The 20,078-nt window shown below is 47.8% G+C and overlaps 3 protein-coding genes and 1 non-coding gene across 6 annotated transcripts in view; 2 read left to right on the top strand and 2 right to left on the bottom strand.

Moving 5' to 3' along the window:
• The window catches only part of CAND2 (cullin associated and neddylation dissociated 2 (putative)), a 39,118-nt gene extending 31,828 nt beyond the window's left edge, over window positions 1–7,290 (top strand). For both annotated transcript variants that reach the window (XM_003894069.5, XM_021934173.2), the window contains exons 14-15: window positions 3,350–3,457; window positions 6,245–7,290. In XM_003894069.5, the coding sequence (XP_003894118.4) occupies window positions 3,350–3,457; window positions 6,245–6,472 (336 nt within the window). In that variant the 3' untranslated portion in view covers window positions 6,473–7,290. The remainder of the gene's footprint in view (window positions 1–3,349; window positions 3,458–6,244) is intronic.
• A 1,432-nt stretch (window positions 7,291–8,722) lies between these two features.
• RPL32 (ribosomal protein L32) lies at window positions 8,723–14,564 on the bottom strand. 2 transcript variants are annotated; one of them, XM_031663117.1, is made up of 4 exons: window positions 14,456–14,564; window positions 13,155–13,258; window positions 12,370–12,551; window positions 8,723–8,915 (listed from the first exon to the last, which is right to left on the bottom strand). In XM_031663117.1, exons 2-4 carry the CDS (start codon window positions 13,248–13,250, stop codon window positions 8,786–8,788), a joined length of 408 nt encoding a protein of 135 aa, XP_031518977.1. In that variant the 5' UTR covers window positions 13,251–13,258; window positions 14,456–14,564; the 3' UTR covers window positions 8,723–8,785. The 2 variants fall into 2 exon arrangements, with proteins under 2 accessions (XP_031518977.1, XP_021789867.2); XM_021934175.2 differs by having other exon boundaries at window positions 13,155–13,255; window positions 14,456–14,544.
• LOC116274012 lies at window positions 13,337–13,475 on the bottom strand. Its single transcript, XR_004182495.1, has one exon. It is a non-coding gene; the product is annotated as a small nucleolar RNA SNORA7 (small nucleolar RNA).
• Window positions 14,565–17,282: 2,718 nt separating the features above from the next.
• On the top strand, window positions 17,283–19,026 carry LOC116273737 (intraflagellar transport protein 122 homolog). Its single transcript, XM_031663116.1, has 2 exons — window positions 17,283–17,746; window positions 17,903–19,026. The coding sequence occupies exons 1-2, from the start codon at window positions 17,414–17,416 to the stop codon at window positions 18,056–18,058; spliced, it is 489 nt and encodes a 162-aa protein (XP_031518976.1). The 5' UTR covers window positions 17,283–17,413; the 3' UTR covers window positions 18,059–19,026.
• The last annotated feature ends 1,052 nt before the right edge of the window (window positions 19,027–20,078 follow it).

Raw genomic sequence — 20,078 nt, 5'->3', positions numbered from 1 at the left:
TGTGACCTGAAGGAGCTCCAAGCCCCACTGTTGAGTGGCAAGAGCTAGTTCCAGAAGTTAGGGCCATTTTCTTACCAGAGAGAATGAGGCTGGGGCTGGTGGAACAGTGCGGAGACTTCGGTTTCTTCATTTTATATCTTTCTATATCATTTTTAAAAATGTTAAAGTTTATTCACATATATAATAGAAATCATTTCTAATTGTGGCGAAATATTAATAATACAAGTTACTATCTTCACTTTTTTTTTTTTTTGAGACGGTCTTGCCGTCACCCAGGCTGGAGTGCAGTGGTATGATCTCAGCTCACTGCAGCCTCCGCCTCCCAGGTTCAAGCGATTCTCCTGCCTCAGCCTCCCAAGTGGTGGAGTGCCCACTACCACACCCAGCTAAATTTTTTTTGTATTTTTAGTAGAGACGGGGTTTCACTATGTTGACCAGGCTGGTCTCGAACTCCTGACCTCAAGTAATCTGCCTGCCTTGGCCTCCCAAAGTGATGGGATTACAGGTGTGAGCCACCGTGCCAGGCCCTGTCTTCACTGTTTTTAAGTGCACAGTGCAGTGGCATTAAGCAGATTCACATTGCTTTGCAGCCATCACCACTGTCCATCTCAGAACTCTTTTCTCCTTCCCAAACTGAAATCTGCACCCATTAAACTCTAGTCTCGATGAATTTGACTACTCTAGGATTCTGCCCTTGTAAGTGGAATCATACAGTATTTGTCCTTTTGTGACCGACTTGTTTCACTTCTTAGTCTGATGTCCTCAAGGTTCATCCATGTTGCAGCACATCAGAATTTCCGTCTGTTGTATGTACAGACCACAGTTTGTTTACCCACTCATCCATTGCTGGACAAATATTTGGGTGTTCCCAGCTTCTGGCTATTATGAGTAATGTGACTGTGAACCTAGGTGTTCCAATATCCTTTGGAATCCTGCCTTCAGTTCTTTTCACTTTACCCACAAGTGAAATTGCTGGATCATAGGGCAATTCTGTGTTTAATGTCTTAAGGAACTGCCATACTACAACTTTATTTTTAAATTTTTATTTATTTGTTTGAGATGGAGTCTCACTTTATTGCCTAGGCTGGAGTACATTGGTGCCATCTTGGCTCACTGCAACCTCCGCCTCCCGAGTTCAAGTGATTCTCCTGCCTCAGCCTCTTTGAGTAGCTGGGATTACAGATGTGTGCCACCACGCCTGGCTAATTTTTGTAATTTTTAGTAGAGACAGGGTTTTACCATGTTGGCTAGGCTGGTCTGGAACTCCTGACTTCAGGTGATCCACCCACCTCGGCCTCCCAAAGTGTTGGGATTACAGGCGTGAGCCACCACGCCCGGTCCCATATTACAACTTTAAAAAATATGTACTGTAAGCATGAGTCACTTTTTATTTATAATGAAAAAGTAATACAAAGTAATCAAAAGTAACCCATACTTGTTTTAAAAGATTGATGAAAACAAAGAAGCGAGTAATAATCATCCAAAAGCTTCCCCCCACCCAGCGAGGCCTGCTGTCAGTCTCTGTGTTTCCTGGGATGATGCACATAGACCCTCATTCATTAGTCAATCCATATGAAGTGAGTGCCACCACGCCGAGGTCAGTGTGAGAGGTGGGGTCCCTGCTCTGAAAGCTGTGGAAATGAGTGTATGAGATCTGTTTTCTAGAAATGGGATCACACCACACATGCTGTTTTTCCCCCAGTCTTTTAACTTACATTTACTGTATGTTTTTTGCTTTGCTTTTCAGTATCAGTCCTGTCATATTTCACAGCTGCGGGAGTTCCCATTTCTGTTGCACTCACTGCTACACATGTAGGTTGTTTGCACATTTTCACTATTACAGACAGTGCTGCTGTGAACACCCTGGTGCATTACTGACCCATGGTGTGATCGCTGGGCTTCTACGGTGGAGTGCGTGCTCCTGCTAGAGCATCTGATGCACGTGGTGAGGCTGCACCTCCTGCAGTGGGTGTGCCTCTGACCACTGCAGACTTGGAGCTCCCGGGATGCTCCTTCCTGCACTCCCTGTCTGCCTGTTTCCTCTTTGGCTTTATTATTGCTTTAAACTTGCTTCCCGCCAACCCCTAAGAAAGAGAAGAAGAAACAACATAAGTTCTCTGGGGTTCCAGCCCCAAGGTCTTGGTTGAGAAAGGGGGTTGGGTTTTCCAGTGTATGCCATGAGAACTAGTGGAAAATCATGGGGCGCACAAAGCTGAACAGGACTTTCCACCACAGGGTTCCGGGAGGCTCCAGGCGGGAGGGGTGTACTCAGCTTCTCTCATTTGGGTGTGCCTGGTATTAGGCATCTTGTGGGGCTCAGTAGATGCCCAGAACACCCCAGAACAGAGAGTGAGGAGTTCTGGGATGGCCCCAAAGCTCCAGCTTCTCAGGATCGAGCAAGTCTGTTCTTTCCGTCCAGTCTGGCCATATCCTCTCATGCCTGCCCTCAGGACCACAGGACAGGGCCTAGGCACCAGTGCAGCCTTGGAGCCCACTCTGTTACCACCCCCTGGGGTGAGGAGGGTGGGTGTGACAGCGACAGAGCCCACAGCCTTGCATCATCAAGTCTTCAAGTGAGAGGGAGTGAACACCGCCCAGTTCACAGGGGAGACAGGGAATCTTGTCTAGTTGGAGGGCACAGGGTCGTGGAGGAGCCAAGAGTCATAGCTCGTGAAGTCCGGCACTGCTGCTCCTCGCTGCCGTGGGCTGGGCCTCTTCCTTTGCTGTGGGTGTAGGGGTCAGCATGTGGGGATGGGTAGGGCATGGGGATTTCAGACAACCACTCTTTATGCTGTGCAAGGCTTTTTTGTGAGGACTTGACCATTTCCAAAAGATGTGACAGTTATTCTCCCACAGGCTGAATCTAGGCCTGCAGTCATGTTTAGTTGGTGTCAAAGTTTTTGTTTGGTTTTGAAATCAGGTGTCAACATTTAAAAATCGAGACTTTTTTTTTACATGAAAATCGGGATTTCTTTTGAAAACATTTCAGTGGCCCCAAGCCACATGTCTGCATTCCCACCTGGCCACAGTCAGCCAGAGCTGCCCCAGCAGCCCCCTTCACTCATCCCCAGCATCTGCCTGACTGGTGCGCATCGGAGCTTGAGTACGACTCCCTTCCTGGTGCTTATCTGATCCTCCTTGGGTCAGCCAAGTGTAGTTGGCAAAGAAAGTGTCACCATTTGAGGAAACAGACCCAGAGAGGGAGAGACTCTGGCAGGACTTCATGGTGGTCTGAACTTGGGCGTCAGGTTTCGGGTGTGGGGCCTCTGCTCTTTCCCAGGGCTGGCTGCTTCTCTTGCTCCTGCACCATTTCACTAAGAACTGTCTCCTGTCTCCTTCCTCTGGGCAGATGCTGACCTTCATTATGCTTGCCCGGCTGGCCACCCTCTGTCCTGCACCTGTCCTGCAGAGGGTGGACCGACTCATTGAGCCACTAAGGGCCACCTGCACTGCCAAGGTAAGTCCCTGGCCCAGCCCTAGCCCAGGCCCTGGAGCACCTACTGAGTCCTTGGCCAGTTGTTCAGTTACCCCTTACTGAGCACTTCCTGCAGTGCAGGTGATATTGTGAAAGTGCTTCATTTAATCATTATCATTGCCCTATAAAGTGCTTTTTATTGTCATTTTATACACAGGGGAACAGAGGCTTTGAGAGGTTGTTATTGGCCAAGGCTACACAGCCAGTAAATTGCAGAGCTGGATTCAGACCCATCTCTGTCTGTTCTTCCATTCATTAAACACTTCCTGGGTGCTGAGCCCCATGGGAGATACTAAAGATATAACATTGAGCCTGATAGGTTCCCTACTGTCAATCTCTCACCTCCTTGTTGGGAAGCTGGGTCAGGTGATTGATCTAGGGCAAAGCTGCCGCTAGACTGGAGTGCCTGAAGGGTCTGGAGGAGGGATCTGGAGTGGAAGCTCTCATGGAAAGCTGGTGCTGGGAGCAGAGCCTGGCATCTATGCTCTAGGTGGTACCTAGTAAATACCTGTTGAATGGAAGAATACATCTGGGTTTTTTAAGAATGGGAATCATTACCAAAAGGAGAGCAGTGTTTTAGATTGGCGCTTAAAGAGGAGAGATACCCATAGAGTGGTGATTTTCAAAAATGAAATCTTTTGTGGATAAAACATTAAAATTGGTAGTTTATTCATAGAGACCTGCCTTGTAAGTTTACATTTTTAACATATGCTTACTATTGAGTCAATCCAAAAAAATGCTTCTACAGGGCCAGGCCAGTTTTGACAGTCTCTGTGGCCAAATCATTTCTAGTTTTCTCTGAGCTCTATGGCACCAAGGAAAGTCCCAGTTCTGGCTCTGTTGCCCAGGCTGGAGTGCAGTGGCGCAATCTCGGCTCACTGCCACCTCCGCCTGCCTCCTGGGTTCACGCCATTCTCCTGCCTCAGCCTCCCGAGTAGCTGGGACTACAGGCACCTGCCACCATGCCCAGCTAATTTTTTGTATTTTTAGTAAAGACGGGGTTTCACCGTGTTAGCCAGAATGGTCTTGATCTCCTGACCTTGTGATCCACCCACCTCAGCCTCCCAAAGTGCTGGGATTACAGGCGTGAGCCACTGCGCCCGGCAAAAAGTCCCAGTTCTTAAGAGGGGAGGTATATATGGCACTGCAGTGCCAGAACATTCTTGCAGTAGGCCGAGGTGGCAAGAGAAGCTCTGCTCTGAGTTTCTACAAGAGCCACTCATCTGGCCATGCGGAGGATGCTGTCTGTTGGGCATTGGGATGAGCGTGGATACATCCACACCCACAGTCCTTACCCATGATTCTGAATCTACCAAGCTCTGACAACCAAAAGCTTTTTAGGAACCTGTTTGTCACAAAACTTGACTTGAAGTGGCATGAGGCTATGATCTTTAATTCTTGCCAGTGTACCACTTTTACGTAAGGGACTTGAACATCTGAGGATTTTGGCATCCATTGGGATCCTGGAACCAAACTCCCATGGATACTGAGGGACACCTTACTACTCACAGTACTCATACATGTAGTAGAGTATTCATGTATTTGATTACAGGGTATTGTACAAGACCCCCCGGGAATGTAATCTGCACAGTATTACCTTTCTAAAACCCAAAATGTCCTGGATTCCAAAGCACATCTGGCTCCAGGGGTTTCAGAGAAGGGAGTGTGGACTTGTGTCAAGTTGTTTAATCTTCTTGGCAACTCTTTTTTTTTTTTTTTTTTTTTTTTTTTGAGACGGAGTCTCGCTCTGTCGCCCAGGCTGGAGTGCAGTGGCCGGATCTCAGCTCACTGCAAGCTCCGCCTCCCGGGTTCACACCATTCTCCTGCCTCAGCCTCCCGAGTAGCTGGGACTACAGGCGCCCGCCACCTCGCCCGGCTAAGTTTTTGTATTTTTAGTAGAGACGGGGTTTCACTGTGTTAGCCAGGATGGTCTCGATCTCCTGACCTCGTGATCCGCCCGTCTCGGCCTCCCAAAGTGCTGGGATTACAGGCTTGAGCCACCGCACCCGGCCACCTTGGCAACTCTTATGAAGAGGCAGCTGTTACTTACAGATGGGGAAATGAGGCTCAAAGATGTAGTTACCTGAAGTCACAGCTCTTGGGGGCAGAGCCATTTGAATGCAGGACTCTGCAACTCCAATGCCAAGCTGTTATCCACTGCATTGAATTCTTTAGGAAGAGCCCAGCATAAGGAATTTGAACTTTAGTCCATTAGCAATGGAGGAACTGCTGAGCTCCTCTGCCTAAGTGGGAGATGGTGGGGGAAGAGGAAACAAACTGCAGGAGGTAGTTTGGGGTGCTTACTCTCCGGCTACATCTGTAGAACGGATCGCTGGGCAGGGACTTGAGTGCAGGGAGGAGGCTGCTAGAAGACCATCACAGTGATCCATTCATTCAGTCTAGTCATATGGTGCTAAGAGCTGGTTTTAAGCACAGTATAGGCTGGATCCCTGCAGTCTGTAGGAAAGTATGGGAACACAGTACTTGCCACTGTCAATCAACAAAAAGTGAGCATTTTAGATTGGCTGCTCTGAGGCCCCTCAGGCTGATTTGAATGGCAAAGAACCTCTGTGGGGAAACTAGCCAGTGTAAAAGCCCGAAGGTGGAGTTAGGACATGGCTGGTGAGACAGAAGCCTTAGGAGACCTCACAGCAGGGATTTATGTTGGGTAAGATGATGGGGCAAAGAGGAAGCCAAAGACCGGTGAGTAGGCAGTGGTGCGGGCCAGGCTCAATAAAGGATGGCTGTTTCTGCTGTTTCCTGCTTTAGGTCAAAGCTGGTTCCGTGAAGCAGGAGTTTGAAAAGCAAGATGAACTGAAGCGCTCTGCGATGAGGGCAGTGGCTGCCCTGCTGACCATCCCCGAGGTGGGGAAAAGCCCCATCATGGCCGACTTCTCTTCCCAAATCAGATCCAACCCTGAACTTGCTGCCCTCTTTGAAAGCATCCAGAAGGATTCCACTTCAGCCCCCAGTACAGACTCAATGGAGCTCAGCTAGTCCCCCCAGCACCGAGGTGGGCCCTCACTTAAGAGAAAGGAGCCCACCCAAGCCCAAGGCCTCCCCATTGCCCACTGCAGGTCTCTACTTTTGCCCTTCCACCATCTCACTGGGGGCCCTGCCGCTCCTGGTCAGGGCTTACAGTGCCTTCTCCAGGGACCCAACTCAAAAGCACCCCAGCCCAAGCTGCGAGGCTGCCAACAGTTGGGCCCCTTCCTTAACTCAGGTCAGTCATCCAAAGAAATAGGGTGAGGAAGTTTTCCAGTGACTTCACACTGTATCCCTCCATAGTCTGTCTGGTTCCTTCAGAGGGTGTCTCTGCCTCACAAACTAGTAGCATTTAGAAATAGGCTGTGCTGTCAGCTGTAAAAGGTCAGGAGGCCGCAGACACCACTCTGGTTTCTTCACTGCATTCAGCAATGCCTGAAGTTAGTGCTCAGGCCGGGCATCTCAAAAAGAAAAGATACTTGGGTCATTCACATTTTAAAATTCAAAACGGTTCATTTCTAAGTGGCAGCGATGAATCAGAAATTTGGATGATGTGTTTCTTTTCCAGGGAGGCGAAATCGGTTGGGTAGGGAACTGGACAGGCTTGGACCTCGTTTCATTTCTAATTTCAAAATACTTATTAGCAAATTGGGCAACAAGGAATTACACATCTTCCATGCCACCACCCAGGCATAACCAGTTGGTTTGTTTCCTTCTGAGGAAGGTTTCAAATGTGTCTAGTGTTTAGCATTGAGGACAAAGAAATGCAAGTGGCAGGCCCAAGTATTTTCTGTGACATCCCAGGTTAATAAAGATTAGATTCTAAGTTACTTCTTTTCTCTACACAACTCGTGTCCAATTGTTAGACCAATATCTTGAATGCACTTGTCAATTTGTAAGAAATCCCAAAAATGAGGCTGGGTGCGGTGCCTCACGCCTGTAATCCCAGCACTTTGGGAAGCTGAGGCGGGCGGATCACCTGAGGTCAGGAGTTTGAGACCAGCCTGGCCAACATGGCGAAACCCTGTCCCTACTAAAAATATTAGCTGGGTACGGTGGCAGGCCTGTAGTCCCAGCTTTCAGGAGACTGAGGAGACTCAGGAGAATTGAGTCGCCTGAACCCAGGAAGCAGAAGTTACAGTGAGTCAAGATCAAGCCACTGCACTCCGGCCGGAGTGACAGCATGACAGTCTCCACGAAAAAAAAAAAAATCCCCAAAATGACCAGTTTACATTATAAATATTTATGACTAGGTTTTGAACAGGAGACAATCTGTAAGATGCCTATCTACTAGAATGAGACTAGACCTAGAGAAGCTTTGTTATAACCAGCGCAGCATTTCTGGTAAGTTGACCGGATGGTTACTGGAAAACATCCTGTAAGCATTTCCATCTCATAAGTACCACATCCCATATCCCTCATGACCTATATACACTATGTAAGGTGCCTGTAATCCCAGTACTTTGGGAGGCTCAGGAGTTCAAGAGCCTAGGCAACATGGCTAGACCATCTCTACCAAAAAAACTTCAAAAACTACCCAGGTGAGGTGTGCATCTGTAGTCCCAGCTACTTGGAAGGCTGAGGTGGGAAGATCACCTGAGCCTGGGGAGGTCAAGGCTGCAATGAGTGTGCCACTGCACTCTCAGCATGGGTGACAGCAAGACCCTGTCTCCAAAAAAAAAAATCGGGGCCACGTGTCACTAAATTCTAAGAGTACCAGTCAAGAGGCTCAATTGTCACCAGGTAGGTCCCCGCCTTGGCAAACTGCTGTAACATTATACCTGAAGCAGCAGCTGGTGGGAAGGTTACAGGAGACTGAAAGTGCTTTTCCAGTAACCGTGGTGGATTACCTGGAAAAGCAATTTGTACATCATCCTGTTCTTTCTGGACAGAAGTTACAGGATGCAATTTAGGCATCCCATAACAATCTGTTTAAGAAAGTCATCTGGGTATTTCCATGCATATTTTCTCAATTCTCACAAGCATCACACGGAATAACTTGTCACCCAACTTTACAAAGCAAGGTTAAGAATGACTACTTGTGGCTTGGGACCCACAGCTTCTCTAAGTGTCTTACAACCTACCTAGTCTGTGCCCCTCATCCCCAGCCTCAACTGTGCACTTGAGGCCACGTTCCCCTGTTCAAGGACCGAGTGTCCTTTACAAATCCCCTCCAAGTGGGAGATGCCAAAGGGGTTTAAGCAAAAGAACGATCTCTGTGACAAACTAAGTTAGCCAAGAAGCTGAAGACTTAAAACCAAGGAAGGAAGATGCCAGATGGCAGTTTTTACATTTATTTAAACAGAAAACGTGCACATGAGCTGTCTACTCATTTTCTTCACTGCGCAGCCTGGCGTTGGGGTTGGTGACTCTGATGGCTAGCTGGGCAGCTCTTTCCACGATGGCTTTGCGGTTCTTGGAAGAAACATTGTGAGCAATCTCGGCACAGTAAGATCTGTAAGATAATCAAGTAGGTAAGGAGCAAGACAGCCCTGAACACACTTGGAAAATTCCATTAAGAAGGCAGTGAGTTCCAGCACCAAGCTAAGAGAGGGCTGCTTGGTATGTGGCTGTGGAATGACACCTACATGCCCCCAAATCCTGACTCCCGAGTCTATGGTTCCCTGGTGATGACAAGAACACTTTCATTTACAAAGTATCCTCACCGTTCCCTCTCATCTAATCCTTACAGCAGCCTTGTAATCCAGGCATTACCTCCATTTTACAGATAAGGAAACCAAGGCCCACGGCAAGCAATGGACAGGGATCCAGGGTGAACCCAGGCCCACGCTCCAGGTTCAATGGTTCTCCCCCAGTCGCAGGGCGCTTTACCTTGCCCGTGAAGTTTCAGAACTCTTCAAAGTGGTCAAGAGCAGAACCCAAGAGTCTGAATGGAGCCAAGAGCACCCAGTTTGACCACTGAGGACACAAAGCAAGTAGAAGCAATGCTTAAAGTCACCCAGTCATAGCCATGCCTAATACCTGAGGACTTGGTGCGCCAGATCCAGTTCTAACTCATTCCTTACCACTTTTTAAGAGGCAGCCACACTGTGCCCCATTTGATAACCAATTGGCCTAACAAGCACACTTCAGTAAGGAGGTGATTTATGAAGCCACCCACAGTGGGTTAAGAACAGACATTCCACCCCTGAAGCATTTTCAGCAAAGAGAGAAGCAGCAGGACTGTGAGGAGTGATTAAATGAGGCAGTGGACACACAGCTCTTTTCAAGAACCCTGCCTTAACAGCAAGACAGCAAATCCAGACAATTCTTGTTTTACATTAGTCCACTCAAATTCAAAGCAACTATATTTTTAAATGTTTCTATGTTTCAAAGGCTTAGGTTTATATTACACTTCTCATCTGTCCTTTTCAAAAAACTCTCCTGTCCTTGTCCATCTACATATTTGATAATTACAGAGTGTACCCACCATTTTAAATGTGTCCCCCTAGCTTGGGCATTTTCCATACTACAACAGGCCAATCATTTTGAATAGACTCACAACATTCTATCCAGCAATCTACAATTCTCTCATTATATTTTCAGTTGTTTCCAGTTGTACTGCTGCAATGACTACCTTTTGTTTCCCTGCTTTTCCATTCCTTAAGGACAAATGCCCAGAAATGGAACTTAGAGATCAAAGGTCAGAGATAACAGAGTATTTCCAAGGATCTTAAAAAGACTGCCAAGCTGCACTTACAGAGCATATGGCAACCAGCCAACATGTGCACTGCAACTGAGTAATCATGTTGGCCTGTTACAGTTCAACTGTGGTTTCAGTGTCCACCATTAATTCCTATGCTCATCTTTTTCTAACAGAAATTTTCAGCATTTCAACGCCTGGTTACATTTCCAGCCTTGGAAGGTAACCACGTTAGAATACTGCTCTTGTTCATTTTTATTACTTATATCTACAACCACTGTAGATAAAAGATCTTTGTAAACATAAACACAAACATCCTAGTTACTCACACACACTCCATGTTCTTTCTAGTTTACTTAGGAAAATTCAGCTTTTTGGCTTTCTTTTTTTTTTTGAGACGGAGTCTCGCTCTGCCGCCCAGGCTGGAGTGCAGTGGCCGGATCTCAGCTCACTGCAAGCTCCGCCTCCCGGGTTCACGCCATTCTCCTGCCTCAGCCTTCCGAGTAGCTGGGACTACAGGCGCCCGCCACCGCGCCCGGCTAGTTTTTTGTATTTTTTAGTAGAGACGGGGTTTCACCATGTTAGCCAGGATGGTCTCGATCTCCTGACCTCGTGATCCGCCCGTCTCGGCCTCCCAAAGTGCTGGGATTACAGGCTTGAGCCACCGCGCCCGGCCAGCTTTTTGGCTTTCATTTACCAATAAGTGAAGAAAATAAACTGTCACTTCCCATGAGAATTTTTCATTCCACTGCCCTAGTTTTGGTCTAAGCAGGTCACCAAGTCTCTTATACACAGAGCTCATCAAGTGTCTAACTTACTCAAAACACCTAGAACTAGCTGGGTGTGGTGGAGCATGCCTGTGGTCCTAGCTACCAGGAAGGCTGAGATGGGAAGAGACAGCTTGAGCCCACCTTGAGTTTGGGGCTGCAGTGTGCCATGATCACAGCTGTGAATAGCCACTGCACTGTAGCCAGGGCAACACAGATGCGTCTGTCTCTCTCAGATCAAACCAGGCCAGGTGCAGTAGCTCATGCCTGTAATCTCAGCATTTTGGGAGGCTAAGGCAGGCAGAACACTTAAGGTCACGAGTTCAAAACCAGCCTGGCCAAGATGGTGAAACCTCATCTCTACTAAAAATACAAAAATTAATCAGGTATGGTGGTGCACGCCTGTAATCCTAGCTACATGGGAGGCTGAGGCAGGAGAAATGCTTGAAACTGGGCGGTGGAGGTTGCAGTGAGCCGAGGTCATGCCACTGAACTCCGGCCGCGACAAAAGAGTGAGACTCCATCTTAAAAAAACAAAAACCAATAAAACCCACCTAGAACCAATGCCCTGCAAACCCTCCATGCGCTTTCACTTCTACACCTTTGTGTAAGCACTCTCTGTCTGCCAAATTTCCTCCTGTTCTCCACCTAATCCAAACTTGGTTCTAAAGCCCTCCTGTCCCTGAAGATACCCCTTACCACAGCACAGACTAAAGGGCCCCTTAAGGCCTAAGGTCCATGTTTGATCTTCTCCCTACCCTCCTTGTAAGCCAAAAATAAAATTCAAAGGCCCCCAGCAACCATCTGAATGCACTCCCTCCTTGAATAGGGCACTCTTGGTTTCCACAACCTCTTACCATAGCCAAGACATTCCTTTCTAATGATAATCAATTCCCGATGAGAAACAGAAAATCTATTCAAAACCTCGAACTGCCGCCTTTCTGGACTAAACCAATGTATGCCTTAAGTGTATTTGATTGATGTCTCATGCCTCCCTAAAATATGTAAAACCAAGCTGCTCCCTGCCCACCTTGGACCCATATTCTTAGGGTCTCCCAAGGGCTGTGTCCCAGTCCATGGTCAACTCATATTTGGCTCAGAATAAATCTCTTCAAATATTTCAGAGTTCAACTCTTTTGGCTGACACCTTCATAAAGAAAGCAATGTTCTGGAAACAACAGCCAAAGGATATTGTAGTAGTGGAAAGTGGTTATTACTGCAGTGTTCACAAAGCAGTCTTTTCCTGGTCTTGGGTCTCTACACTTAGAAGACCAAGCCTCCTCCCTCCGGTAAAGGAAACACCTTGAACTCCCCAAATTCTTTACTCCCCAACAAGCATTCTCTAAAATCCCGCAAGGAACAACTTCAGATTCCCTCAGAGAATGTACAACCCCTCCCAGCCAAAATGCATCCCCCAAGAGTTTCTAGAGTTCTGCCAGAAGTGCTCACACAGATGCAAACTTCGGATCCCTGAAAACTAGAGGTGGGACCCAACTCACTTGTTACACATCAGCAGCACTTCCAGCTCCTTGACGTTGTGGACCAGGAACTTCCGGAAGCCACTGGGCAGCATGTGCTTTGTTTTTTTGTTGCTCCCATAACCAATGTTGGGCATCAAGATCTGGCCCTTGAATCTTCTACGAACCCTGTTGTCAATGCCTCTGGGTTTCCGCCAGTTACGCTGAAGGAAATAACACACAGGTGGGTTAGCGTCTGTGCAGAGTGCCAACTGTTCCTTTGGGGAGGGAAAAAGGACCAGATGAAAAGGAAGTATGCCACACAGTAGCTGCCTTTGGTGACAGGACTTCACTATTTCCTTACTTTTTTGGTGGGAAAAACCAGGAGCTCGTGGCTTTAGCCACCAGGAATGCAGGCACCCCCACCATTCCTACTCGCAAGCAATGGAGGAGGCACCAGTGGGATGCGAGGGGACTGTGTAGATACTGAGATGGCGAGCACAGCTGCAGACAGGGCTCTCAGCACCTCTGAGTTTTCTTGTCTATAAAATAGGGATCCTGCTGTCATAAGGCAACCCAAAATACACAACACAAATGCATCAAAATAGCCAAGTGTCCCTTTTCATTTAAATTTCACTTAACACATCAAGAGATGTTAAGTGCCAGCACTAGGGCACACTGGGGGAGACCTGTATTTCTACAGAAAGCTCTTCCACAAACCAGTTCATTGGTCAAAGGTAATCCCGACTAGGTGATGTCAGAAACCGACAGCCTGTTGGAAACTTCTTTCTTCACCCCACACCCATTTCCATCCCAGGACCACATACCTTAATTTTGACATATCGGTCTGACTGGTGCCGGATGAACTTCTTGGTTCTTTTTTTGACGATCTTGGGCTTCACAAGGGGTCTGAGGGCGGCCATGACGCCTTCTGGGAAAGAAGCAGCCCCAGGTGAGGAAGAATCCTGGAAGGAGGCTTGGAAGGAGGTTTTCCCACCCAGGGATTGAACACTGTCGCAGAGTGTCTTCCAATCGCCAACTACAGAGCAAGCTGGGAATGGAATGGGTGCCTCTGCCAGGCTTGCTTTCCCTCCCTTTCCGAAGCTGGCAGAATACTAGGCACTCTCCAGACGCGATCCCAGGAGGTCAAAGGTCAACTCAACCACTCAGAGCCCAAAGAATGCCAACAGCTGAGCAAACCAAAACCGACCCCAAGACACTCAATTTGCAAGGGGCAGCAAATCCCACCTCGCCAGTGTCCGAACCCCGAGATGGCCTTGACCATCTACTTGGACCTGAGTCTCAGTTTCCTCACCTGTAGAATAGAGATGACACTGCACGCTGAATGCCTGCAGTGCCTGTCACAGGGTAAACGTTTTAATTCCCTAGGGAGCTGCTGCGCTACCACACCCTCAACACACACAAAACCATCATATCCGTCTAAGGATGCCTCAAACTTGGAGATCTTCCAGTATCAACTCACACCTTCCTCAGTGTGGTCTTCAGAGCCATTCATTTATTTCCTACAGCAGCAACCCTTCTGTTCGCAGCCATCGACTGGCACAGAGTGGGTAATCAGTGAACCACGTATTCATAAACGACTTTGCCTTCTGGCCCATGATATCCTCGAAGGCAAGGTGGGGGCAGTTGCATCTTATTTCCAGAGATACTACGAGAATTTCTGCCTGCAACTGAACCAGCAGCCGCAGCAGCCCTACGGCCCGAGACTGCAGCGAAGAAGCGGGCTACAGCAATGAACGAATACACGTGGGCCGACATCGGTGAGCGCTGGGATCCACAGATCCCAGCTGACGGCTGTCAAGCTGGGACACCCCTGGTCGTCCCACGGCCCACAGAGACCCCGCAGTCTGGGCTCAACTAGCACCCTCCACCGCTAAGGAACAAACAAGCAGCCCGCAGCTCTGACTACAAGCGGAGAGCAGGAGGCTCTGGGACGCAAAGCCCCATCAACCCGGGCTGCTTCGTTCTGCTCCCGTACACGCCCCAGTAAGCTGACAATAACAATACCCACAGCCACTACCACGCCGAAGGGGAGGCTCCCGCACCACTGGGCAATGGGGCCAGATGAATCCCGCAGGAATGCAGATGACCACGGATTAAAACTTACCGAGGAGGAGATGGCTGCCACCTCCGTAGGCAGCGCCGAGGAAGAGAGAAGGGACAGTGGCACGCAAGGGCTGATGGGACGTAACCCCCTGGGTCCTGGCAGGGAAAAGGCAAGCACTTCCGGTTCGGCTTTTTCAAATAAAATAAAGACACGTCAAAAAATAATGCCGCAAAAAATTATGAGTATACATGTTTTAATAGACTGTAGTATCTAGGCATATGACTGAACAATGTATTCTACCTATCCTTGGGTCTACGTAGAAACTTGGAATTCTTTCTGAGCTAATAAGACCTGGTGGAGGGAGGAACTTACTTCCGCCAGAAGTTGAAGCCAATCCGCTTTTGGGCTATTTCCGCCCGCGTTTCTTCTACTCCGAAGTGCGCCTCTTAGTGGTCAGAAGAGAACAAGACAGAGACTTCCTAATAAGTTCCTCACCGAATTTAGACAGTAAATAGTAACGAAACTATGATAGCTAACATGCGATGGAGTTCACTATGCCTACCACAATTCTATAACGTACCCCTATTATGTCTCCATTTTGCATATGTGCAAGGTGAAATTTGGAGACTTGACTCCAAACTCCATGCCCTAACCATGATGCTAAATGGCCTAGTTTTTGTTTGTTCATTTTTTGGAGATGAGGTCTCACTTTGTTGCCCAGACTGGTCTCGAACTCCTGGGCTCAAACGATCCTCTCGCCTCAGCCTCCTGAGTAGCTAGGATTACAGGCACGAGCTACTGCCTAGTTGTTTTTTGTTTGTTTGTTTTGTTTTGTTTTTTGTTTTTTTTAGACAGGGTCTCCCTCTGTCACCTAGGCTGGAATGCAAAGGCGCCATCTCACGGCTCACTGCAGCCACTGCCTCCCAGACTGCCTAGTTTTTAAAGTTACTCTTAATTCGTTTTGCTTAGCTTTTGCATTTAAGATTATTGTGAAAATTGGCAGAGCACTATGGTTCACACCTGTAATTCCAATACTTTGGGAGTCTGAGGCGGGAGATTTGCTTGAGCCCAGGAGTTCAAGACCAGCCTAGGCAACATAGTAAGACTCTGTGTCTACAAAAATAAAATAATTAGCTAGGGCTGGTGGCACATGCCTGTAGTCCCAGTTACTCGAGAGGCTGAGCTGGGACGATCATGTGAGCGCCCAGGAGTTCTAGACTACAGTGAGCTGTGATAATGCCACTGCACTCCAGCCTGGGTGACAGAGCAAGGCTCCGTCTCAACAACAACAAACCTATAAAGACAAATAACCCAATTGAAAAATGGGTAAAGAATCCAAATAGACATTTCTCTGGCCAATGAACACATGAAATGATGATCTACATCATTAGCCATCAGGGAAATACAAACTGGAACTGCAATGAGATACCATTTCACACTCACTAGGACGGAGAAAGGGGAATCTCCGTACAGTGCTAGTGCAAATATGAAATGGTGCAGTCACTTTGGAAATGAATAGCAGTTCCTCAAAATGTTAAACATAGAATTACTATATGCCCAGCAAGTCCACTTTCAGGTATATGCTCAGGAAAAATGAAAACATATGTCCACACAAAAACTTGTACATGAATAATCACAGCAGCCTTATTCATAATAGCCAAAATGTAGAGACAAACCAAATGTCCATCAACTGACGAATGGATAAATAAAATATCATCTGTCATTCAATGGAATATTATTCAGCAATGAAAAACAAGGAAGTACCAGTACATGCTACAACATGAATGAACCAGACACAAAAGGCCACATATTGTATGTCTCCATTTATATGAATTATCCAGAATAGGCAAATCCTTAGAGACAGAAAGTATGTTAGTCGTTGCCAGGGCTGAAGAGAAGGAGGAATTGGGATAGACTACTAATGGGGTTTACTTTGGGGTGATGGAAAAGTTCTAGAATTAGATGGTGACGATGATTGCACAATTCAGTGACTATACTGAAAGACATGTACACTATTTTTTTTTTTTAGACAGAGTTTCACTCTTGTCACCCAGGCTGCAGTGCAATGGTGTGATCTCGGCTCACTGCAACCTCCGCCTCCTGGGTTTAAGCGATTGTCCTGCCTCAGCCTCCCAAGTAGCTGGGATTACAGGTACCCACCACCACATCCAGCTAATTTTTGTATGTTTAGTAGAGACAGGGTTTCACCATGTTGGCCAGGTTGGTCTCGAACTCCTAACCTCCAGTGATCCACCTGCCTCGGCCTCCCAAAGTGCTGGGATTATAGGTGTGAGCCACTGCGCCTGGCAATCATACACTTTAAATGGGTGAATTGTACAGTATGTGAACTACATCTCAAAAAAGTTGTTATAAAGAGTAATAGTATGGGCATAGTTGCAGAAAAAAGGACAATCTTTCAACTGAATAAAATCAGCTTTGTAAAAGACTTATTTATTTATTTATTTTGAGATGGAGTCTCGTTCTGTCACCCAGGCTGGAGTGCAGGGGCACAATCTCGGCTCACTGCAAGCTCTGCCTCCCGGGTTCACACCATTCTCCTGCCTCAGCCTCCTGAGCAGCTGGGACTACAGGTGCCCGCCACCTCGCCTGGCTAATTTTTTTGTATTTTTTAGTAGAGATGGGATTTCACTGTGTTAACCAGGGTGGTCTCAATCTCCTGACCTCATGATCCGCCAGCCTCGGCCTCCCAAAGTGCTGAGATTACAGGCAAGAGCCACCGCGCCCGGCCTGCAAAATACTTTTTAAAAAGAGATGGAAAAAAGAAGCTGAGGGGACCCATTGAGCCACAGCAATAACTATATGTGCAGAGGAGGGAGGCCTTTGGGAGCCAAACCATCCAGTCTCCATCTTGGCTGAGGAGCCCTGACACGCTCCTGCACTCCTGGAGCACTTGGGTGGGCCTAGGGGAGGTGCCACTGACTCTAGGAGCTGAGGATTGGGCTGTGTGGTTGGGGAGTAGGGAGATGGAGAGGCAGAGAGGCCCCTGTTCACCGTGGGATGACACAGGAGAAAAGACTGGTCAGCTCTCCGTCTTCCCAACTCCCTCCATTAAAGTTGGCGAGAAAAGCCCTTAATTGTGTTGCAATGGTTATGGATTCGGAAATGGTTTTTCCCTTGGTGTGTGTTCTTTTTCCTCAGATTGGGAAGGATCGGGCACTGAACTTTGACCCCTGCTGCATCAGCTACTTTACTAAAGGGGAGTACATTTTGCTGGGGGGTTCAGACAAGCAAGTATCTCTTTTCACCAAGGATGGAGTGCGGCTTGGGACTGTTGGGGAGCAGAACTCCTGGGTGTGGACGTGTCAAGTGAAACCGGATTCCAACTATGTGGTAAGAAGAGGAAGTTTGTTCTGTGGGGCCATGGCTTGAAGAGGCACTGAGCAGCCGCCATGTCTCGAGAGACATATCACTGGGGTTTGTGTCTGACAAATGGGAGTGCAGACTCTCTCCAGAGAGCTGGGAATTGACAGTTCTGTCACCCTGCAGGTGGTCGGCTGCCAGGACGGCACCATTTCCTTCTACCAGCTTATTTTCAGCACAGTCCATGGACTCTACAAGGACCGCTATGCCTACAGGGATAGCATGACTGACGTCATTGTGCAGCACCTGATTACTGAGCAGAAAGGTGAGAAGCAGGTCTAGACCTTGGGAAGAGGGACAGGTAGAAGCAGATGGAAAGGGCTACTGACAGGGCACTTGAAATGACAGGAAAGGTTTCTCCTTGGCCTTTTGAAAACATGTTAGCCACTGGGTCTGTGTCTTGGGTTTTTTTTTTGTTTGTTTGTTTGTTTGTTTTTTGGTGGGGGAACTAGGGATGCCAATCTCCTTGAGGATTTCATGAAAGCAATAAACCCTCTCTGAAAAATGTACCAACTCAGAATTTTGCACATAATTTCAAGGAGTACATGAATTTCCTGAGTGAGGGAGGATGATTTATGACAGGTTGGAGCCAGGTGGTTGACCTACATGGGTCTTTGTGGACCTTTATCCTTTCTGGTCAGAGTCACTCAGGGGTGCTTCTCCCTCAGCCCAGTCTCCACTTGCCTCCTGCTGGGTCCTTCTGCCAGAGATGAGCAGCGGAATTGGATTGGCACAGGCTTAGTCAGAAGATCAGGGTTCCAGGCTTAGCATAGTCATTCCAAGCCCTAAGACCGCAGTCTCTCCCTCTGTCCACTTAAGTAGCTGTGCTGGTTAAATAGGCTCAGAATCCACTTACTCCAGGTGTATTCATATCTGGATGTGCTGGCCTTAGTGCACTGCTGGGTGCCTTTGCAAGGGATCCAGGTCGGGGGTTCTTTTGTAGATTCAGATGAGTGTCCTTTGGTCCCCCTGGAGGACCATATGTTTCTGAAGATTCTGGCTGTGGTGGCTGGGGCAAAGCCTCTTGGACAGCTCCATAGTGTCCCCGTCAGGGACATTCTCTCCACCTGGTCTGTAGTGGGAGTGTAGAGCCTGGTATGTACCAGAAATTAACGTGTCTTTCCTGTTTGTCAAGGAGGTGGGCAGGGAGCGGCCAGAGGTGAGGTCAGTTACTTAAGCAGGCTTCTGATCACCAGGGGCCACTAGTGCTGTGGAGAGGAGTTTATATTTGTATCCAGCAAGTGATGGTAACCGTGAGTTCGTTCGTTCCTCCCCCTCCCCCCCCCTCCCCTCCCCTCCCCTCCCCTTCCCTTCCCTTCCCTTCCCTTCCCTTCCCTTCGATGGAATTTCGCTTTGTTGCCCAGGCTGGAGTGTAGTGGTACAATCTCAGCTCACTGCAACCTCTGCCTCCTGGGTTCAAGTGATTCTCCTGCCTCAGCCTCCCAAGTAGATGCGATTACAGGCACCTGTCACTATGCCCAGCTTACTTTTGTATTTTTTAGTAGAGATGGGGTTTCACCATGTTGGCTAGGCTGGTCTCAAAATCCTGACCTCAGGTGATCTGCCCTACTTGGCCTCCCAAAGTGCTGGGATTACAGGCATGAGCCACCACGCCCAGCCTAAAGATTTTACAATGAGAGTGTCTCACTTTAATTGCCAGTAGTTTAAAGTGATAGCTTTTTAATTTCTCTGCCTTCCATTTAGTTAACAATCTCTTGCTAGAACTAGATATTTTTTTTCTTTGACAGTTCAGATTAAATGCAAAGAGACCACCAAGAAGATTGCCATCTATAGAAATTGATTAGCTATCCAACTAATCCTCTGCTATAATTATATTCAGAGGACTCATTAGACATGCATTACCAGGTAGAAGAAAAGATTGTCAAGAAGTTTGAGTGCAGCCTCCTGGTGATGTGTGCCAATCACATCATCCTGTGCCAGGTGGCTGTGCATATATATATGCTATATCTATAGTCCCAGTATGACAAAGTGCTCTGCAATACAAAAAAGTATTCTCCAGTTTATGGCTTATGACATGCTAATAGAGTCTGGTTCCTCTAGATGTCAGGAAATGAAAGCCAAAGAGCAGTCACTTAGTTTGAGGAAACAGACTTGTTTTCTAGTGACCAGTGTTAAAACCATGAGGTAGGCACCCTATTGTTGTAGCGAGCGTGAATGGAATTCACCCCAACTCCTCCAACATGCTGCTGCCCACCTGGCAGAGGACGATAATGTGATTGGCACACACCACCAGGAGGTTGCACTCAACTTCTTGACCAGTGGTCCCCCAACCATTTTGGCA

This window comes from Papio anubis, chromosome 2 (assembly GCF_008728515.1).
Source record: "Papio anubis isolate 15944 chromosome 2, Panubis1.0, whole genome shotgun sequence".
NCBI classification, from domain to species: domain Eukaryota; kingdom Metazoa; phylum Chordata; class Mammalia; order Primates; family Cercopithecidae; genus Papio; species Papio anubis.
This window is presented reverse-complemented; position numbering and strand designations above follow the sequence as displayed.

What these genes read in the sequence shown, in the direction of transcription:
- LOC116273737 (XM_031663116.1), top strand. Translation starts at nt 17,414, where the DNA reads ATGACACAGGAGAAAAGACTGGTCAGCTCTCCGTCTTCCCAACTCCCT. An exon ending in AACCGGATTCCAACTATGTG is followed by an intron (nt 17,747 to 17,902) that starts GTAAGAAGAGGA and finishes GTCACCCTGCAG; the next exon opens with GTGGTCGGCTGCCAGGACGG.
- RPL32 (XM_031663117.1), bottom strand. Translation starts at nt 13,250, where the DNA reads ATGGCCGCCCTCAGACCCCTTGTGAAGCCCAAGATCGTCAAAAAAAGA. An exon ending in ACCGATATGTCAAAATTAAG is followed by an intron (nt 12,552 to 13,154) that starts GTATGTGGTCCT and finishes TATTTCCTTCAG; the next exon opens with CGTAACTGGCGGAAACCCAG. An exon ending in GTGCTGCTGATGTGTAACAA is followed by an intron (nt 8,916 to 12,369) that starts GTGAGTTGGGTC and finishes ATTATCTTACAG; the next exon opens with ATCTTACTGTGCCGAGATTG.